Source organism: Pelobates fuscus, chromosome 3, assembly GCF_036172605.1.
Source record: "Pelobates fuscus isolate aPelFus1 chromosome 3, aPelFus1.pri, whole genome shotgun sequence".
Taxonomy (NCBI): domain Eukaryota; kingdom Metazoa; phylum Chordata; class Amphibia; order Anura; family Pelobatidae; genus Pelobates; species Pelobates fuscus.
The window spans coordinates 172,910,389-172,926,611 of NC_086319.1; the positions used below are offsets into that span (position 1 = coordinate 172,910,389).

Below are 16,223 nucleotides of genomic sequence, written 5' to 3' on the forward strand. Positions count from 1 at the left end.
TTGTAAAGGACTATGTCTGTGAATTCCAGGCTTCCATCACTGGAGCAGGTTTTTTGAATTGGTGGCAGTAGAGAACACGGAACAGGCCAGGTATAAGGAAACAGGTGGTTGCTTTAGGAAGAAGCAGTACATTGCTAGAACAAAACAAAACAAAACAGGGAAAGACCTATTGCTCTAGGCCCAGGACTAGCCTTTGCCTACTTATGTCCCTAACTGGATAATGAGCACAATGACACAACTATGGTCTTCTATATAGCCTTTAATTATTCACTTTCAGACTTGTTTGCATAAAACTTTGGTCTCCACAGTGGTTTAATTAATATTGACAATATTCAAGGTGACATAAACCTCATTTAATCTTAGTTATTCATTATCATATGCAGGCTCTGAAACACTACTTTTTATTCTTGTGCCTTATATGTTGGTGATGGGGAGTATGTCTGATGTTGTAAGTAGTGGGGTGGCAGTCACATGAGGTGGAAATAAGGCGAGCATGTCCACAATCCTGATAAATAGAAATGCATTGATTAGGTACGTGTGTGTTGTGTCATGAAATTACCATAACTATTTACCCAATGTCATTTTGGATTAATGGGGAACTATTCTTTGTAACAATTGCACCTCCGTGACAGCATTACTGACACTATAAAAGGGGTGGTGTGGGTTTTTAGCATCTTAATTGGTGACTTCAACTTAGCTCATTATAAGGTCAATATTTTATCATATACATTTTAGTAGGTATTATCTGAGACCTAGACATATTTTGGTTTACTATATAAATGTATGGGTTGTACACTACCTAAATAGTAGTGACTTACATAACTTTTAATGAATAAGGGTCAGTAGAATTTGTATGTACAGGAATTGGAGATGTTACCATTTAGGCAAATTGAATGCCAAAGTATGAACAAAACTACCTGCACCTGGTTACCTGTGCCAGTGTATGTCAATGGGTTATCTCAGCTGAACTCAATATCCTGGATTATGTGTTCTGCACCCACTATATATCTCAAAAGCAGAACTTATTATTAGATGATGTATAGATTATTTTATTATTTATATAGCGCCAGCAAATTTCCGTAGCACTCTACAATGGGACTTTATGACTTGATTGTTGGAACCAACATTAACATAGATGTACCAGACATTCACCAGTACAGTTCCTTACAAATGTGAAGGCAGCATTTGTGGGCCATGGGTAAAAGTGAAGTCTCTCAGGAAGCACTGAAAGAGGGAGCGTGTACGAACTGTGAGTGAGAGTAGCTGACATGGAGCTTTGTGCCTCATGAGGCTGTGAGAGTAAACATCTCATCCCAAAAGGAGCCAGCTCCTGCTGAAATTTCAGACACCGTCAGATTCAGTCTCTCGGTCTCCCAAAGGAGATGGTTAGAGTTGAGGGTTAGTTCTCAGAACCTGCGGCTGGGAGTGGGGGAACTGTGAGAGGGGTGCAGCCGATGAAGGGCTGGGGACGCCTGCTCTTTGGGAAGCAGCTGATCCTCTTCTGGCACCAATTGAGCTCGGAAGACACGTAAAATTTCATCCAATTTGTGGTCCATCTGAGTCACCTGTTGGGAACACACACAAGCTTTATATATACAAAGTGAGAGAGAGAATACATAATGATGAAGAGTGCATAATGGGAAACAATGACATGGAGGATTAAGTAGTATATGGATGCCTCCAGAACCAAGAGATGCCATTAGTTTTTTCATTAACACATGCTTTACCATTATGTATCTTTAAATATAACATTTCTTATTGTGATTTTGTTGCATAACAGCTGTCAGTACTAGATTGTCTATTCTCTGGCATTCTAGCAACCATGGAGTGCTACACTGACACACACACACACTCACCTTTTTAGCAGCACCAGAACATTTATTTCCCAGACTGCCTAGGATTGATGGGAGTCAGACATCTTAGCTGAAGATGTAACTGGTGGCTGCTGTTATTGATTTGTTACTGCGAGTTGCAGGCAAGAAATGTAACTTTCATGTGTATTCATGCCCAGAGACCCTGGATTATTAAATTTAGTCATCCACACCTGTTATTTACATCCCTGTGTGAGGTTCAGAAGAGAAGTTTCTAGGTAGCCAGAGTCGCATGGGGAACAGAAGAGCCATTACCCTCCTCTGTGGCAGACTGAGGGAGCTTGGACTATATATAACAAGTTGTAGAAAATTGGAAACTGAATTTAGGCTTAAATAGTTGAATTGCAAATATTCCGATTCAGTATAATTTACTGAGTAAATCCCCATATCTCTCCATCATCTGTCTGTACTAAATTAGGCCCAATAGGCAGTAATGAAAATAGATTTGTGGCAGAAGGCACCCAGATATCCTGCTCCTCTCCCTGGATGCCAGTCATAGATGAGATGTTTCTATTTGCAGGATAAAACGTACCAGGAAAGGTTAAAGGATCTTAACATGTATAGCTTGGAGGAAAGACAAGACAGGGGGGATATGATAGAAACATTTAAATACATAAAGGGAATCAACACAGTAAAGGAGGAGACTATATTTAAAAGAAGGAGAACTACCACAACAAGAGGATATAGTCTTAAATTAGAGGGGCAAAGGTTTAAAAATAATATCAGGAAGTATTACTTTACAGAGAGGGTAGTGGACGCATGAAATAGCCTTCCAGATGAAGTGGTAGAGGTTAACACAGTGAGGGAGTTTAAGCATGTGTGGCATGGGCATAAGGCTATCCTAGAGTTAAAGGATCCCTACAGGGTCAGGAACACAAACATGTATTCCTGACCCTATAGTGTTAAAACCACCATCTAGCCCCCCCCTGGGCCCCTCATGCCTCCATAAATATAGCAAAATCTTACTGTATTCAAGCCTGAAGCTGCAACTCTGCATGCTGTTTGTCTCAGAAAAAACAAGCAGTCTGCTGACATCATCAGAAGTGGTAGCCTGATCCAATAACAATGCTTCCCCATAGGATTGGCTGAGACTGACAAAGAGGTAGATCAGGGGCAGAGCCCACATGATTAAAACACAGCCCTGGCCAATCAGCATCTCCTCACAGAGAGGAATTGAATCAACAAATCTCTATAAGGAAAGTTCAGTGTCTGCATGCAGACGGGAGGAGACACTGAATGTTTGGATGCATATTAGGCAGCCATGACCCAGGAAGGATCTCTAACAGCCATCTGAGGAGTGGAAGTTATCACTAGGCTGTGATGTAAACACTGCATTTTCTCTGAAAAGACAGTATTTACAGCAAAAAGCCTGCAGGTAATGATTCTACTCACCAGAACAAATGTAATAAGCTGTAGTTGTTCTAGTGACTATAGTGTCCCTTTAAGATAAGGACAGGGACTAAAAAAAAGTATTTTGAAAATTGGGCAGACTAGATGGGCAAAAGGGTTCTTATCTGCCGTCTCATTCTATGTTTCTATGTATAATTCAAGGTCCACTGGTTCTTGCAGCATTGTTGCAAATGCATTATCTGTAAACCTTCTAATAGAGTCAGCAATGTATGCAAATTACCACAAACAAACTGCTTGTTTTGAGCATAGAATCATATATTTGCATTATGGTACATGATACACACACATGATATACAGAAGGAATACAAATCATGGTAAACTGAAAGAGGAAATAAAGTGAAAAAAGAAGGACCAGGCAGGAGGGACAGAGAGAGAGAGACAGATAGGAGGAACATGCTCCTGATATATTTCAGTTTATTATAAGGCATGTAAGCATTTGCCATCACTGGCATTGGACATCCTAAGAACTAAATATCACTAATGAGTAAGCAACCCCAATTAACCCCTTAAAGTGCACTGTCATGCCAAACTTACCTTTCCCCAATCGATTCCTCTTCTCTCCTTCTGTCAGGATCTGTTCTTCATTTCTTCCTGTCTGCTCTAGTTTTCTTTAAAACATAAGACAAAGTAGGGACTATTTGTCTTATGGAGGTTTCCTACGCCTGACCATCTATGACCAGCAGAGGTGCAAAGTGTCCTCCGTTTCCAGAAATATTCCCACAATTCTCACCTTTCCTCTGTGATCTCAATTCTCACCTTTCCTCTGTGATCTCACAATGCTTCCTGTCAGTATTCCCGAACGTCCTGACACTTAGACAGAACACTGGCGAAACTACAGAATTTCATCCTAACAGAATGAGAATAGTTTCTCTATTCGTGTTAGGACGCAATTCGGGACTTTGTTTCGGAATTTCATTTGAATGAATAACATTCTGATCTATTCGTGCTATGTTATTAGGAAGCTATCTACCAAAAGGCTGAAAGAGCAAGATTGGTCTTTCAGCCAAATTTACTAAATTACAAATTTACTAATACTAGTAGACATGCCCCTACTACTATACCGCGAGTAGGGACATAGCTACTAAACAATGAGCAGCCAGTGCTGCTTACTGTTAAAAAAAGCTCCCTAGTGTCCTCCCTCCCGTGCCCCCACCCATGCCGTGCGAGTGGGGACTATTAAACTAAAGGGGGACTTAGCGTCCCCCCGGCCGCTCATGGGTGGGGGCCCTAAATGAAAATGGGGGGAACTATTGTCCCCTCTGGCCCCCACCCATGAGCGGCTGGTGAGGGCCCTAAATGAAAATGTAGGGGACCTATTGTCCCACCCCTGGCCTCCACCCATGAGCGGAGGGTAGAGGCCATAAATGAAAATGGGGGGAACTATTGTCCCCTCCGGCCCCCACCCATGAGCGGCGGGTGGGGGCCCTAAATAAAAATGGGGAGGGGACCTGTTGTCCTCCCCCCGACCCCACCCATGAGCGGTGAGGGGGGGCCCTAAATGAAATGGGGGGGAACCTATTGTCCTCCCACCCAGCCCCCACCCATGAGTGGCGTTTGGGTGCCCTAAATGACTATGGAGGGGGAACCTACTGTCCTACCCCCCCATGGCCCGCACCCATGGGCAACTGGTGGAGGCTAAATGTAAACCCCCCTAAAACATTTTTAAGAATAACCTACCTCGCCATTTGTTCTTGGAGGGGCCTGTTTGCCAGCCTCCTGTCTCAGGACTACGGGCCATGCAAAAAGGCTCATAAAAGACTTTGTTCGTGCCTTTTTGCAATCCTGTTCGGGAACCGAACAGACACACGAACCAGGGACCACCCAGAAACGTGTTAAGTGCTATCATCACCTCTTAACGATTCTAACTGCAGCGTTCTAATTGTTCGTGTGGGTGGCCGCAGTTCGCATAGTCGACCACGAGGTGGCGGCCTTCTTGTTCCCGCGAACGCAGGCAGCAGTGTTTGGTCGTCGAGTTCATGGAACTGTTTTCGGACACTGAAACTCCCGAACACCGCTGGACTTCCATTTTAGCCTACGTTTGGTACTTTACATCCTCGAAGAGCGCTGTTCGGTGGAATCGTTTGTCTGAATGAGGTGAACAAGCTCCATGGTATGAATATTAACTATGTTCGGTATTTTGTTCGTTTGGAAACTACCAAACTAGACCGACTGCAAGCCCTGATGCTCTGGAACTGTTTTGGGCATGGGACCATGGTCGGTCAAAATATGACTTCCATGAAAATCCTGAACCCCTGAACCGATCTGGGTGATTTTTGGATATGTTGGTCACCCAGATCGGGGATATCAGCGGATGTAACTTTTATGAGGTTTCCATGGGTTTTAGGGGGTACTTTCGGGGGATTGCTGAAATGTGTGTTTTTCTGCCTGGAGATAATTGTAGTTTATCATGGTACAGTCCATGACTCAATTATCTCCCAGGCACAAGGGAAGGATTGTCTCCTGGATATGAGAGCCAATGTAATTGTGTATTTGTTTCTATTGTGGTTTACTCTCAGGTCCAAGGGGGAGTATCTCTTGCATGGGGACTTGCATATAAGGCTAGTTGTGGCTACCATTAAACGAGTTCCTGCTTACCCTAATATAAGTTTAAAACGTAACCTTTATTATTTCACAGTAAAACTAGGTCGATAGAATAAAATAAAACAGGTTATATTTAGTAACCACAGTGCTTTAGTGCTCAAAGTGCTGACTTAAAAGCAGGGTATACATTTGATACGTGAATTAGCCTGCCGAGTTTCTAAATATCAATGGTAAGTCAGTTGCAATAAATGTATCGGTATACCGCTAGTAATGTTCCCTAGGTGAACTGCTACAGTTGTTATTGTTATAAATGCTTAGGGTTGTAATTATATCGATATATAATTGTAAGGTTCCGTAAACACTGTTGTTTTTATTCATAGACAGACATTATATCTGAATTAAGCATGATAGATTTCTATCTATACTCGTTTAGTAAGGTCTGCTGCCTCTTGGTCATATACCCTTTTGTTTCGCTAAATTAAACAGTTTGTTGTAACGTTACCCCGTGTATAGGGTGAAATAAGTTCAGACATAACCAAATTATTGCTAAAGAATTAGCCCAAAATGTCTAGCATTTGGTAAGCTAAGTTTTAATTCCACAGCAATGATTGTATACCGAGAAAAATGGTGCTGTTTCAATATTATCAAGAGCACCAGCCACACGTATATATGTGCAGATAGGATTTACTGCACAAATAGATCTATTGAAATAAGCAATGCTCGGGATCCTGATAAAAAACTAAAAACTTCTAATCTAGTAATTAGGTAAACTATCTATCAAGATCACCGAGAGCCCCTTAGTGCAGGTAGGAATAGACAGTGATGTTGTAGTCTCCTGCTATGAAGGTCAATATGGGAGACGAAAATCCAACTGCTATAGTCACTGAACCTCCTGCACTGCCTAACAGAATGAGAGAAGGGAGGCAGGCTAATATGGTCTAACTATAGTAGTATCTGTGCCTTCAAGGGCACCTATCTAGATACTTAGGATACTGAAACTATAATTGCTATTGCTAGTGTCCCTACTGCACCAATAGATCTATAGAGAGTGGCGATGCTCGGGATTCTGGTGAAATAAACAGACTTCTGATCAAGTAATCTGCTTAAATAAACTATCTACCAGGATCACTGAGAGCCCACAGCTCATCTGATGAAACGCGCATTAGGAAGTGGGGACTACAGTGCTGATGGTGTCTGGTGAAGTGCTTGGAGTACTCGATGAGCACTAGGAGCATTGATTGGCAGAGGTACCTGGTCGGGGTGCCAGGTTGGTCCATCACAGTCCCCCCCATTGTTATTTAGGGCCCACACCTACGGCTCATGGGCGGGGACAATGGGTCCACCCCCATTGTCTTTTAGGGCCCCCACAAGCCGCTCATGGATGGGGGCCAAGGAGGACCCAATGCCCCCCGTTTAGTTACATAGCCCCCACGTGTGGGAACTCGGGGGGAACACTATGTCCCCCTGCTAGTTAATAGAGGCCCCACCATGGGGCCATTTGTTAGAAGGGGGGTGGGGATTTTTGTTTTACAACAGTGAGCAGCTCACTGGCTGCTCACTGTTTAGTAGACATGCTCTACTCGCGGCATAGCAAGTAGGGGCATTCAGGAGATTTTAATCTCCCTTATGCTATTATGGGGGTCATACTGACCCCCGTAGAGTGAAGGAGGACATGGGGGTGTTAGGAAGTGGTGGGGAGCATTGCTCCCTGCCGCTTCTATTTTTACTTATTACAAGGAGGGAGCTGCGCGCTGGTAGCTCCCTCCTTGTAATAAACCAAATGAACAAACTAGGAGGTCTTTGTTCATTCATTTGAAATTTCTATTCATTTATTCGTCTTTCTGACGAATGAATAGATGAAATTCCGATTCGCATGCCCAAGTGTTTAACTGGGCATGCACGGGAATTTCACAGCGCTATCTAGTTTGGCAGATGACGTGTCCAACAGGGACTTCATATACCCACACAAAGATGGCAGTGCCCAGGACCTAGGTCCGGGCACGAAATAAAGATGCAAAAATAGGTAGGATGGGGAGCTTAGGGGCTTAGAGGCATTTGGAGGCCAATTAGATGTAATGGAGTCGGGAGGGGTTTAAAAAAAAAAAAAAACGTGATTCGACCATAACAGTGCCACTTTAAGAACGGAGGCAATTGCACAAGTTTTGAACTAAAATAAATGTTGGCATTTGACAATTTGTCTGTTGAACCATAATTTACCTCTTTCATATTAAGTGCACCCACACTTATTAGATATCATTTTGTTCAGGAGAAATAGGACTTTGATTTTGCATAAAATATGTATATATGAAACAGAATTTAATATGAATAAAATCTAAAAACATGTATGAATGTATACAAATTAATAAATTGTGCATGGCATTTGTGAATTAACTGTGAATGTCATAATACTGTAATTGTTAGCTTTTACTGCAATAAAATACACAAATGTGTATACTGTGATGTCCCACGAGTACAAAAGTACCTCCATTTCACTCAAAAATTGCACTTTTACGGATGATATCATCATTATATGTTTTACTGCTCTAAAACACATATTTATGTTCAGAGATGTCTCAAGAGTACAATGATTCCCCCTCTCCCCCCCATGTACAGGTTTTATGGGGTCTTAGAAAATTACAGGGTCAAATAAAGGGTTTGCCTATTTCATTTTTTACACTTTGAAATCTGCCAGATTGGTTTGCTGGGCCTATGCTGCTTTGAGACCATATGGCAGCCCAGGAATAAAGATTTCCACAGCTGAGTAACAGTTGAGTGAGGTAGCAGAAAGTGAGGTAAGAGTTAGGGTGTTGCCAGTCCTGATTTTGTCAGGGCCGGTGCTAGGATTTTTGACTACACAGGCGAAGATGCGTTTTGACGCTCTCCCGCCCCCCCCCCCCCCTCCCGCACCCAAAAAAACCCAATGCATCTTCACCTCTGTGTCTCGTAGCCCCCCTTTTGAATTTTACCCCCATTAGTGTTGCATATCCACTCTCTTACCCCTCTGGTCCCTTTGTGCCTTACACCCCCCTTTAGTGTGTCTCATACAACCCCTCTTATGTATTTCTTACTTCCCCGTCAGCCCCTTTCTATCTCTCTATTTCTCCCATATAGACATAGACATGGATACAGGCAAAAATACATACATGCACAAATACACAAACATACAGACACACAACCATACAAGCACACAGACATAATTATTCAGGCACACAGTCACAAAGATATACAGACACACAGTCATAAAAGGCACACAATCACACAAACACAGGAAGACAATTTGCGCATACAGGTACATTGTCGTACAAACACAGACATACATTCATACAGACACAGGCACACACAAAAATACAGACACAGACATTGGCATATAGAGAAATACATACACAGTGATACAGAGCCATACATACGCAGACAGTCATAAAGAGACATACAGACAAGGCATACAGAGACATACATACACAGACAAACAAAGAACCCTGCACACTGATACCGTGTAAATGCTCCGGCCATCCACAGTGATAGATGCTCCGTGTCAGGCAGACATCGCTGGATCCACCGGTAAAGTCTTCAAAAGGAATAAACGCAGGCAATACTCCAATAGTAAGGATGGTATATTTATTGATAGGTGAACCACCCCATAGAAAGTGTGACGTTTCAGCTCAGCAGAGCCTTAATCATGCAATAATGCTCTGCTGAGCCGAAACGATGCACTTTCTTTGGGGTGGTTCACCTATCAATAAATATACCATTATTACTATTAGAGTGTTGCCTGCATTTATTCCTTTTGAATACATACACAGATCGTCATACAGAGACATACAGACTGTATGACGTTATGTGTATGTACACAGGATGGCTAAAAGATAGATCCCCATCTGTCGTGCAATTTCAACAATGCTTTGAAAGCTGAAGCTCTACCGATTCCCCATGCTTGCAGGATTGTATTTAGCACGGAGCAGTATTTGTGTGTTTGACTGTAAGCATGTGTTTGTATAGAGTATGTTTGTGTGAATGTAGGGGTGAGTTTGTATGTAGTGTTTGCGTTTGAATGCAAGCATGCGTTTACGTGTAGTGTTGGTTTTTTGAATGCAGGTGTGTGTTTATATATAATTTTGGTGTCTGATACAGACTTGTGTTTGTATGTAGTGTTGACATTTGAATGCAGGGGTGTGTTTGTATGTAGTGTTGAAGATGGCATGCAGGTGGTTATTTGTGTGTAGTGTTGGTGTTTGAATGTTGAGATGTATGCACATATACACATACACTGCCACACACGCACACACTGTGATACACATACACGAAGATACACACACTGACACACATGCAGATACACATATACACAAACTGATACATATTCGGATAGACAGACACACATATACAGATACACACAAACACTGACAGACATACAGATAAACACACATTGACATACAGACACACTGACAGACATACAGATATACACATACACAATGATAGACATACAGATACACACACACAGGCATACTGACAGATATACACACACAAGGACACACTAACAGACAGACATACACAGATACACTGACAGACATATAGATACACACAGACACACTGACAGACAGATGTATACACACACAGACACACTGACAGACATACACACACTGACACTGACAGACAGAAACACACAAGACACTGACAGACAGAAACACACACAGACACACTGACAGACAGATATATATACACACAGACACACGGACAGACAGAAACACACAAGACACTGACAGACAGAGACACACACAGACACACTGACAGACATACAGGCACACTGCCAGACATACACACAAAGACACACTAACAGACAGACAGACATACACACACACACACACAAATCAAAATATACACTTTTCTAGCCATACACAGGAGGGTGGCTTACCTGGGATCCAGAGTGCTGGCTCAGGTAGTTGGGAGTTGGAGCTCGTCTCTCGTGTCTGCGTCGTGCATGTATGGTCGTGTGTTCCTCCGAGTGGTTTGTCTGACACCTTCGGCGCCTATGTCATCATGACTCCGTTACCAGGTCGGTCGCCTGTTTTTGTGATCATTCTGTGTCTTGTTTGTCCAGAAGTAGGGCGCGTACGGTGGTGGGTCGTCATGTCTGCGGGTGTCATGCCCGTCTCAGTTAGCTGTGGCAGTCACTGTGGCGAGGTGGCGTCCGTGTGTGGGATCGGGTCAGGTGGGTCAGGTATCCTGTGTCTCGCCCCCTGTCCCCTGCCGGCCCGTTGTGCCCCGTCGTCGTCCTTTCGCCTTCTGTGTCTCCCTGGGTCTCTTCCTCCTGCCACCGGTTACGGTGTGGTTAAATGGTGCCGGAAGGAGTCTGACGTGGTTAGTCTCGTCCAGTGGAACCAGCGTTTGGTATGACGGTCCCTGAGGTTCGGGGTTTCTGCTTTCATGTCCTCGAATGATCTTGTGGCTTCCACCTCTATCCACCTCGTTATGGGAGGTGTACTGGTCTGTTTCCAGAAGATGGGGATGGTCACCTTAGCTGCATTCAGGAGTCGAGGGATAACCGATCTCTTGTACGTTTGTATCGCCATGGTGGTGTGGTGTAGGAGTAAGGCGGCTGGGGACTGTGGCAGGAGCTCCTCCGTGACCTCGTGTATTATTGTCCTAATTCTGTCCCAGAACGGTCTGATGCGAGTGCATGTCCACCATATATATATATATATAAGCGTACCAGCTTCCTCCCCGCATCGCCAGCACGTGTGTTGGAGTTCTGGGTTCCTGGCGCGTAGCGCCGTCGATGTCAGGTACCATCTGGTAAGGATCTTGTACGTGTTTTCTTGGGAGCGTGCCGAGCTCGGTGTCTTTTGTATCAGGGTAATGCTTTTGTCCCAGTCCGCGTCTTTCATAGTTTCCTCAAGGTCCTCCTCCCATTTTCTGATGCACGGTGGTGCTAGCAAGTATCTGCTCGTGATTAAGATAGTGTAGATTTGTGAGATGGCACGAGGAGGTTCCCTGTCGTGTGTGCAGAGAAGTTCAAATTGCGTTAAGTCCCTCAATAGGGAAGGTTTTTGCGGGATGGATCTAGCATTTAGTCTTTTATGCGGGGTATCATATTGTGTCTTGCTGGGCTTAGTGTTGGGCCGAAAATCTGGGTTTCCCTTCAGGGGTATGAGCGGGCATGGGTCCGTAGTCAGGTATTGTTTCGTGCCCTGCCCGTGCTATACTTGCATGGTCGCTGCCACGAATGGGTTGGTGATGCGTTTGCTCCTATATGCTGCCTTAGTGATCCACGGTAGGGTTCTGAGGTCACAGCTGGTTATGTCAGCTTCTAGTTGTGTCCACTGTTTGGTGCCGCTGGCTATTGACCAGCTGATGACCCTGGTGATGTGTGCCGCGTGGTAGTACTTTTCAAAGTCTGGGAGTGCTAAGCCCCCCCGGAGCTTGGGTAAGATCAGTTGGGTGTGCGCTATGCGTGGGGATTTGCCCTTCCAAATAAAGGTGCGGACCTCCGTCTTAAGCACCAAGAAGAACGTTTGTGGGACTTTTATCGGCTCTGTTTGAAATATGAAGAGTAGTTTCGGCAGTAGCGTCATTTTCACCGCGCGCTGCCCAGCCAGGATATGTAATAGGATCCCCATCTTTGCAGTTCCTCCGTTGCCTTTCTCAGTATCGGGAGGTAGTTGTGGGCGTATAGATCTACCGGGTGTAAGCCATATCCCCAGATATTTAATGCGTTGGTCACACCAGCGATATGAGTGTTGTTCCTGAATCACGCATTTGAGGGTTTGGCTGGTAGTTAAGTTCAGTATCTCCGATTTTGTGTAGTTGATTCGGAGGTTCGAGATGTTGCCATACACGTAGAATTCTGTCTGGATCGCTCGTAGGGACGTCTCCGGGTCCGTGACCACGAACAGCATGTCATCCGCGTACGCCAAAGTTTTGTGGTGCACGTTTCCGACTGTCAGTCCCCGGATGTCTGTGTTGTGTCTAATCTTGTTGAGGAAGGGCTCCACTGTCAGTGCAAAGAGTATGGGCGAGAGCGGGCAACCCTGCCTGGTGCCGTTGTGGATCTGAAACGGGTCTGTCAGTACGCCATTGATCCGGATGCCTGCCGTTGGATTGGTGTAGAGCGTCTGCACCCAGGTCATATAATTGGGCCTGATGCCGAGGGAGCGGAGTGTTTCGAACATCAGGTCCCAGTCCACCCTATCGAATGCTTTTTCAGCGTCAGTGGACAGGAGTAGGGCTGGGATCTTCTGCGCTTTCGCGTGTGCTATGAAGTTCAGGGCTCTGATAGTGTTGTCCCGCACCTCCCTGCCTGGTATGAAACCCGTTTGGTCCGGGTGGATTACGGCTGGTAGTAACGGTGCCAGGCATGCCGCCAGTACACTCGCCAATAGTTTGAGGTCCGTATTCAGTACGGAGATCGGGCGATAGCTTGGGCATAGTGTCCGGTCCTTATCCTCCTTCGGAAGGAGGGTAATGTTCGCCGAGGTGAATTGGGCCATTGGTGTGGCCCCGTCCTGGACCGAGTTCAGTGCCGCCAAGAGTTTCGGCAGTAAGTCCCCTGCAAAGGTTTTATAATATTGGAGGGGTAGGCCATCTGGTCCCGGTGCTCTGCCCGATTTTGCTTTTTTGATGGCTTGCGCTAATTCCTCTGGGGTTATTGGGGCTTCTAGTGCTTCCTGGTCTACTTCCCCTATTCCCGGTATATCAGCCGCATCCAGGTATCTGCGGATGTCCTCTAGTTTTTGGGGTCTTGGTATCTCCGGAGCGGTGTGTCGGAGACAATATAAGTTTTGGTAGTACGCATGGAACGCTACCGAAATCTGTTCCGGTAGGTGTCTGAGTTGTTGTTGTGCGTCCTTGATTTTTGGGATATATAGTTGGTTTCTGCGTTGCTTCAGGAGATTTGCTAACAGTCTCCCGCATTTGTCCCCGTGTTCATGGATCATATGTTTATAATGTTGGTATGAGCGTTGGATTGCGCGGTTCAGGTGTGTGGTGAGTTGGTTCCGTTTGGACAGTAGTTCCTCGTAGGTCGTCGCGTCTAAGGTGCGTTTGTGTCTGGCCTCTAATATCTAAATTTCCGTGCTGAGCTCATGTATCGTCTGTATCGCCCTCTTCTTGCGAGTCGCACAAATCACGATGAGCCGGCCTCGAATAACCGTTTTGTGCGCTTCCCAGCACGTCAGTGGGGAAACATCACCCGTTTCGTTGTCTTTGAAGTACCCCTGGATGTGTTGATGGATCTGGTCTATGACCATGATGTCTGATAGTAGTGATTTGTTCAGTCGCCACGACATTTGTCTGGGTTTATGTACACTAATATTTTTGTGGAACTTTATTAAAAGCCTTGGTTTCCTCCTCCAGATCTCCAATTTGAGCTTCCAGAAAAGCCACTTGCTTACACCTGCCACAGAGGTATGGACCCTGGATGGATTTATCCAGGCATGCAAACAGGTAGCAGGATGTGCACTGAGTGAAATCTTAATCTTTCTAACACCCATTATCACAGTTATCAAATGCCACAAATACTGAAAAATAAAACAATATTTACCTACTCGGTTTAAACTATTTTTTTTAAAATGCTACTTGAAATTGGTTATTTTTAGAGAGACTATTCTCAAGCAACAGTGTGCAAGCTCGGTGAGTGAGCTGGGGGTTTATATAGGTAATACAATCACCGCAGGTGGAAATTAAAGGAGCACTCCCCTAATTAATTCAGCTGCAGCCCACAGGGGAGAAAAAATAGAGGTAAGAGTGAAAGTGTTGGTCCTTTGGAAAGTGAGCTTGGTGAGGATCAGGACAGGAAACACTCTAATAATTATTTTTCTTGACAAAACAACAAGTGATAAACCGCGCCAAACAGAACAAAAAAAAATCACACGGGTGTATGCAATCTTAACAGTAACAGTAACCCTTAACAGTAACAGTTTGCCCTCAACCAAAGTGGCCTGTGAGAACTATTCCGGTCACATTACTACACATTCAGAGAAACACATTGATATAAGCCTCGGCCCCTAACACGTCACTTCTGCTGACGTGCGAAACATGGGAGTAATTTCCTATGACGCGAAAGGACAAAAGACTACACATCCCACAATTCCACTATACAAGTGATGATAATGATAGCACTATACAATTATATACAGGGTCAGTACAAACTGCTACGTCCTAACCTGTTCATTAGCAGGAATATACACTAGACAAAACGTCACCCATTGAGACTGGATGAAAGGTATTTTCGCTTACAGCAGAGGAAAGGTTTCTTTACAGTAAGAACAATAAAGGTGTGGACTTCTCTGGCTAAAGAGATTGTTGTTGTGTTGTCATATTCTATAGATATATAAAAAAGTCTTGGATGTTTTTTTTTGGATAAACAGAATATTCAAGGATATACAGTCATGGGAAAGAAAAATACACCCTCTTTGCATTCTATGCTTTTACATCTCAGGACATAATAACAATAATCTATTCCTTAGCAGGTCTTAAAATTAGATAAATACAACCATGTCAAGATTTAATTAACGAAAATAAAGCCAAAATGGAGAAGCCATGTGTAAAAACTAAGTACACCCTTACTGATTTCATAGGAATTAAGAGGCTAAGTAGCAGACAGATGCTGAAAATCAAATGCCCTTGATTAATTGATCATCAGCAAGTGTGACCACCATTTAGCAGTTTGCTGGTCTTGAGCATTCACATGTGTGTTAACACAATGCCAAGGAGGAAAGATATCAGCAATGGTCTTAGAGAAGCAATTGTTGCTACCCACCAAACTGGGAAGGGTTATGAGGGCATTTCCAAACAATTTGAAGTCTATCATTCTACAGTAACAAAGATTATTCAAAAGTGGAAAACATTAAAAACAGTTGCTTATCTTCCCAGGAGTGGACGTCACAGCAAATTTACCCCAAGGTCAGACCAGGCAATGCTCAGACAAATTGCAAAACACCCAACAGATACATCTCAGACTCTACAGGCTTTAGTCAACATGTTAAATGTTAAAGTTCATGACAGTTCAATTAGAACAAGTATGGTTTGTTTGGAAGGGTTGCCAGAAGAAAGCCTTTTCTCTCTAAAAAGAACATGGCAGCACGGCATAGGTTTGAAAAGTTGCATCTGAACAAACCACAAAACTTCTGGAACAATATCTTTTGAACAGACGTGACCAAAGTGGAGATTTCTGGCCATAATGCATGACGTCACATTTGGCAAAAACCAAACACAGCATATCTGTCAGGATCCCGCGGGCGGCTGCGAGGGGAGGCTGCAGTCCGCTCGCGACACTCACCCTCCAGCCGTCCACGGTCCCCTTCTCATCGTACGCTCGGCGAGCAGCATCCTCCCAGCCTCGGATGCCGCCCGCGTCTTCCTCTTCGTCCCCCAGCGGCAGCATGCATGACGCTGCACGCTGGGAGACCG

The 16,223-nt window shown here is 44.3% G+C and overlaps 1 protein-coding gene across 1 annotated transcript in view; it reads right to left on the reverse strand.

The window, feature by feature from the left end:
• Window positions 1-239: 239 nt before the first annotated feature.
• The window catches only part of LOC134602642 (potassium voltage-gated channel subfamily KQT member 1-like), a 152,516-nt gene continuing 136,532 nt past the window's right edge, over window positions 240-16,223 (reverse strand). Inside the window, exon 18 of the mRNA XM_063447745.1 lies at window positions 240-1,565. Within this exon, the coding sequence (XP_063303815.1) occupies window positions 1,407-1,565 (159 nt within the window). The 3' untranslated portion in view covers window positions 240-1,406. The remainder of the gene's footprint in view (window positions 1,566-16,223) is intronic.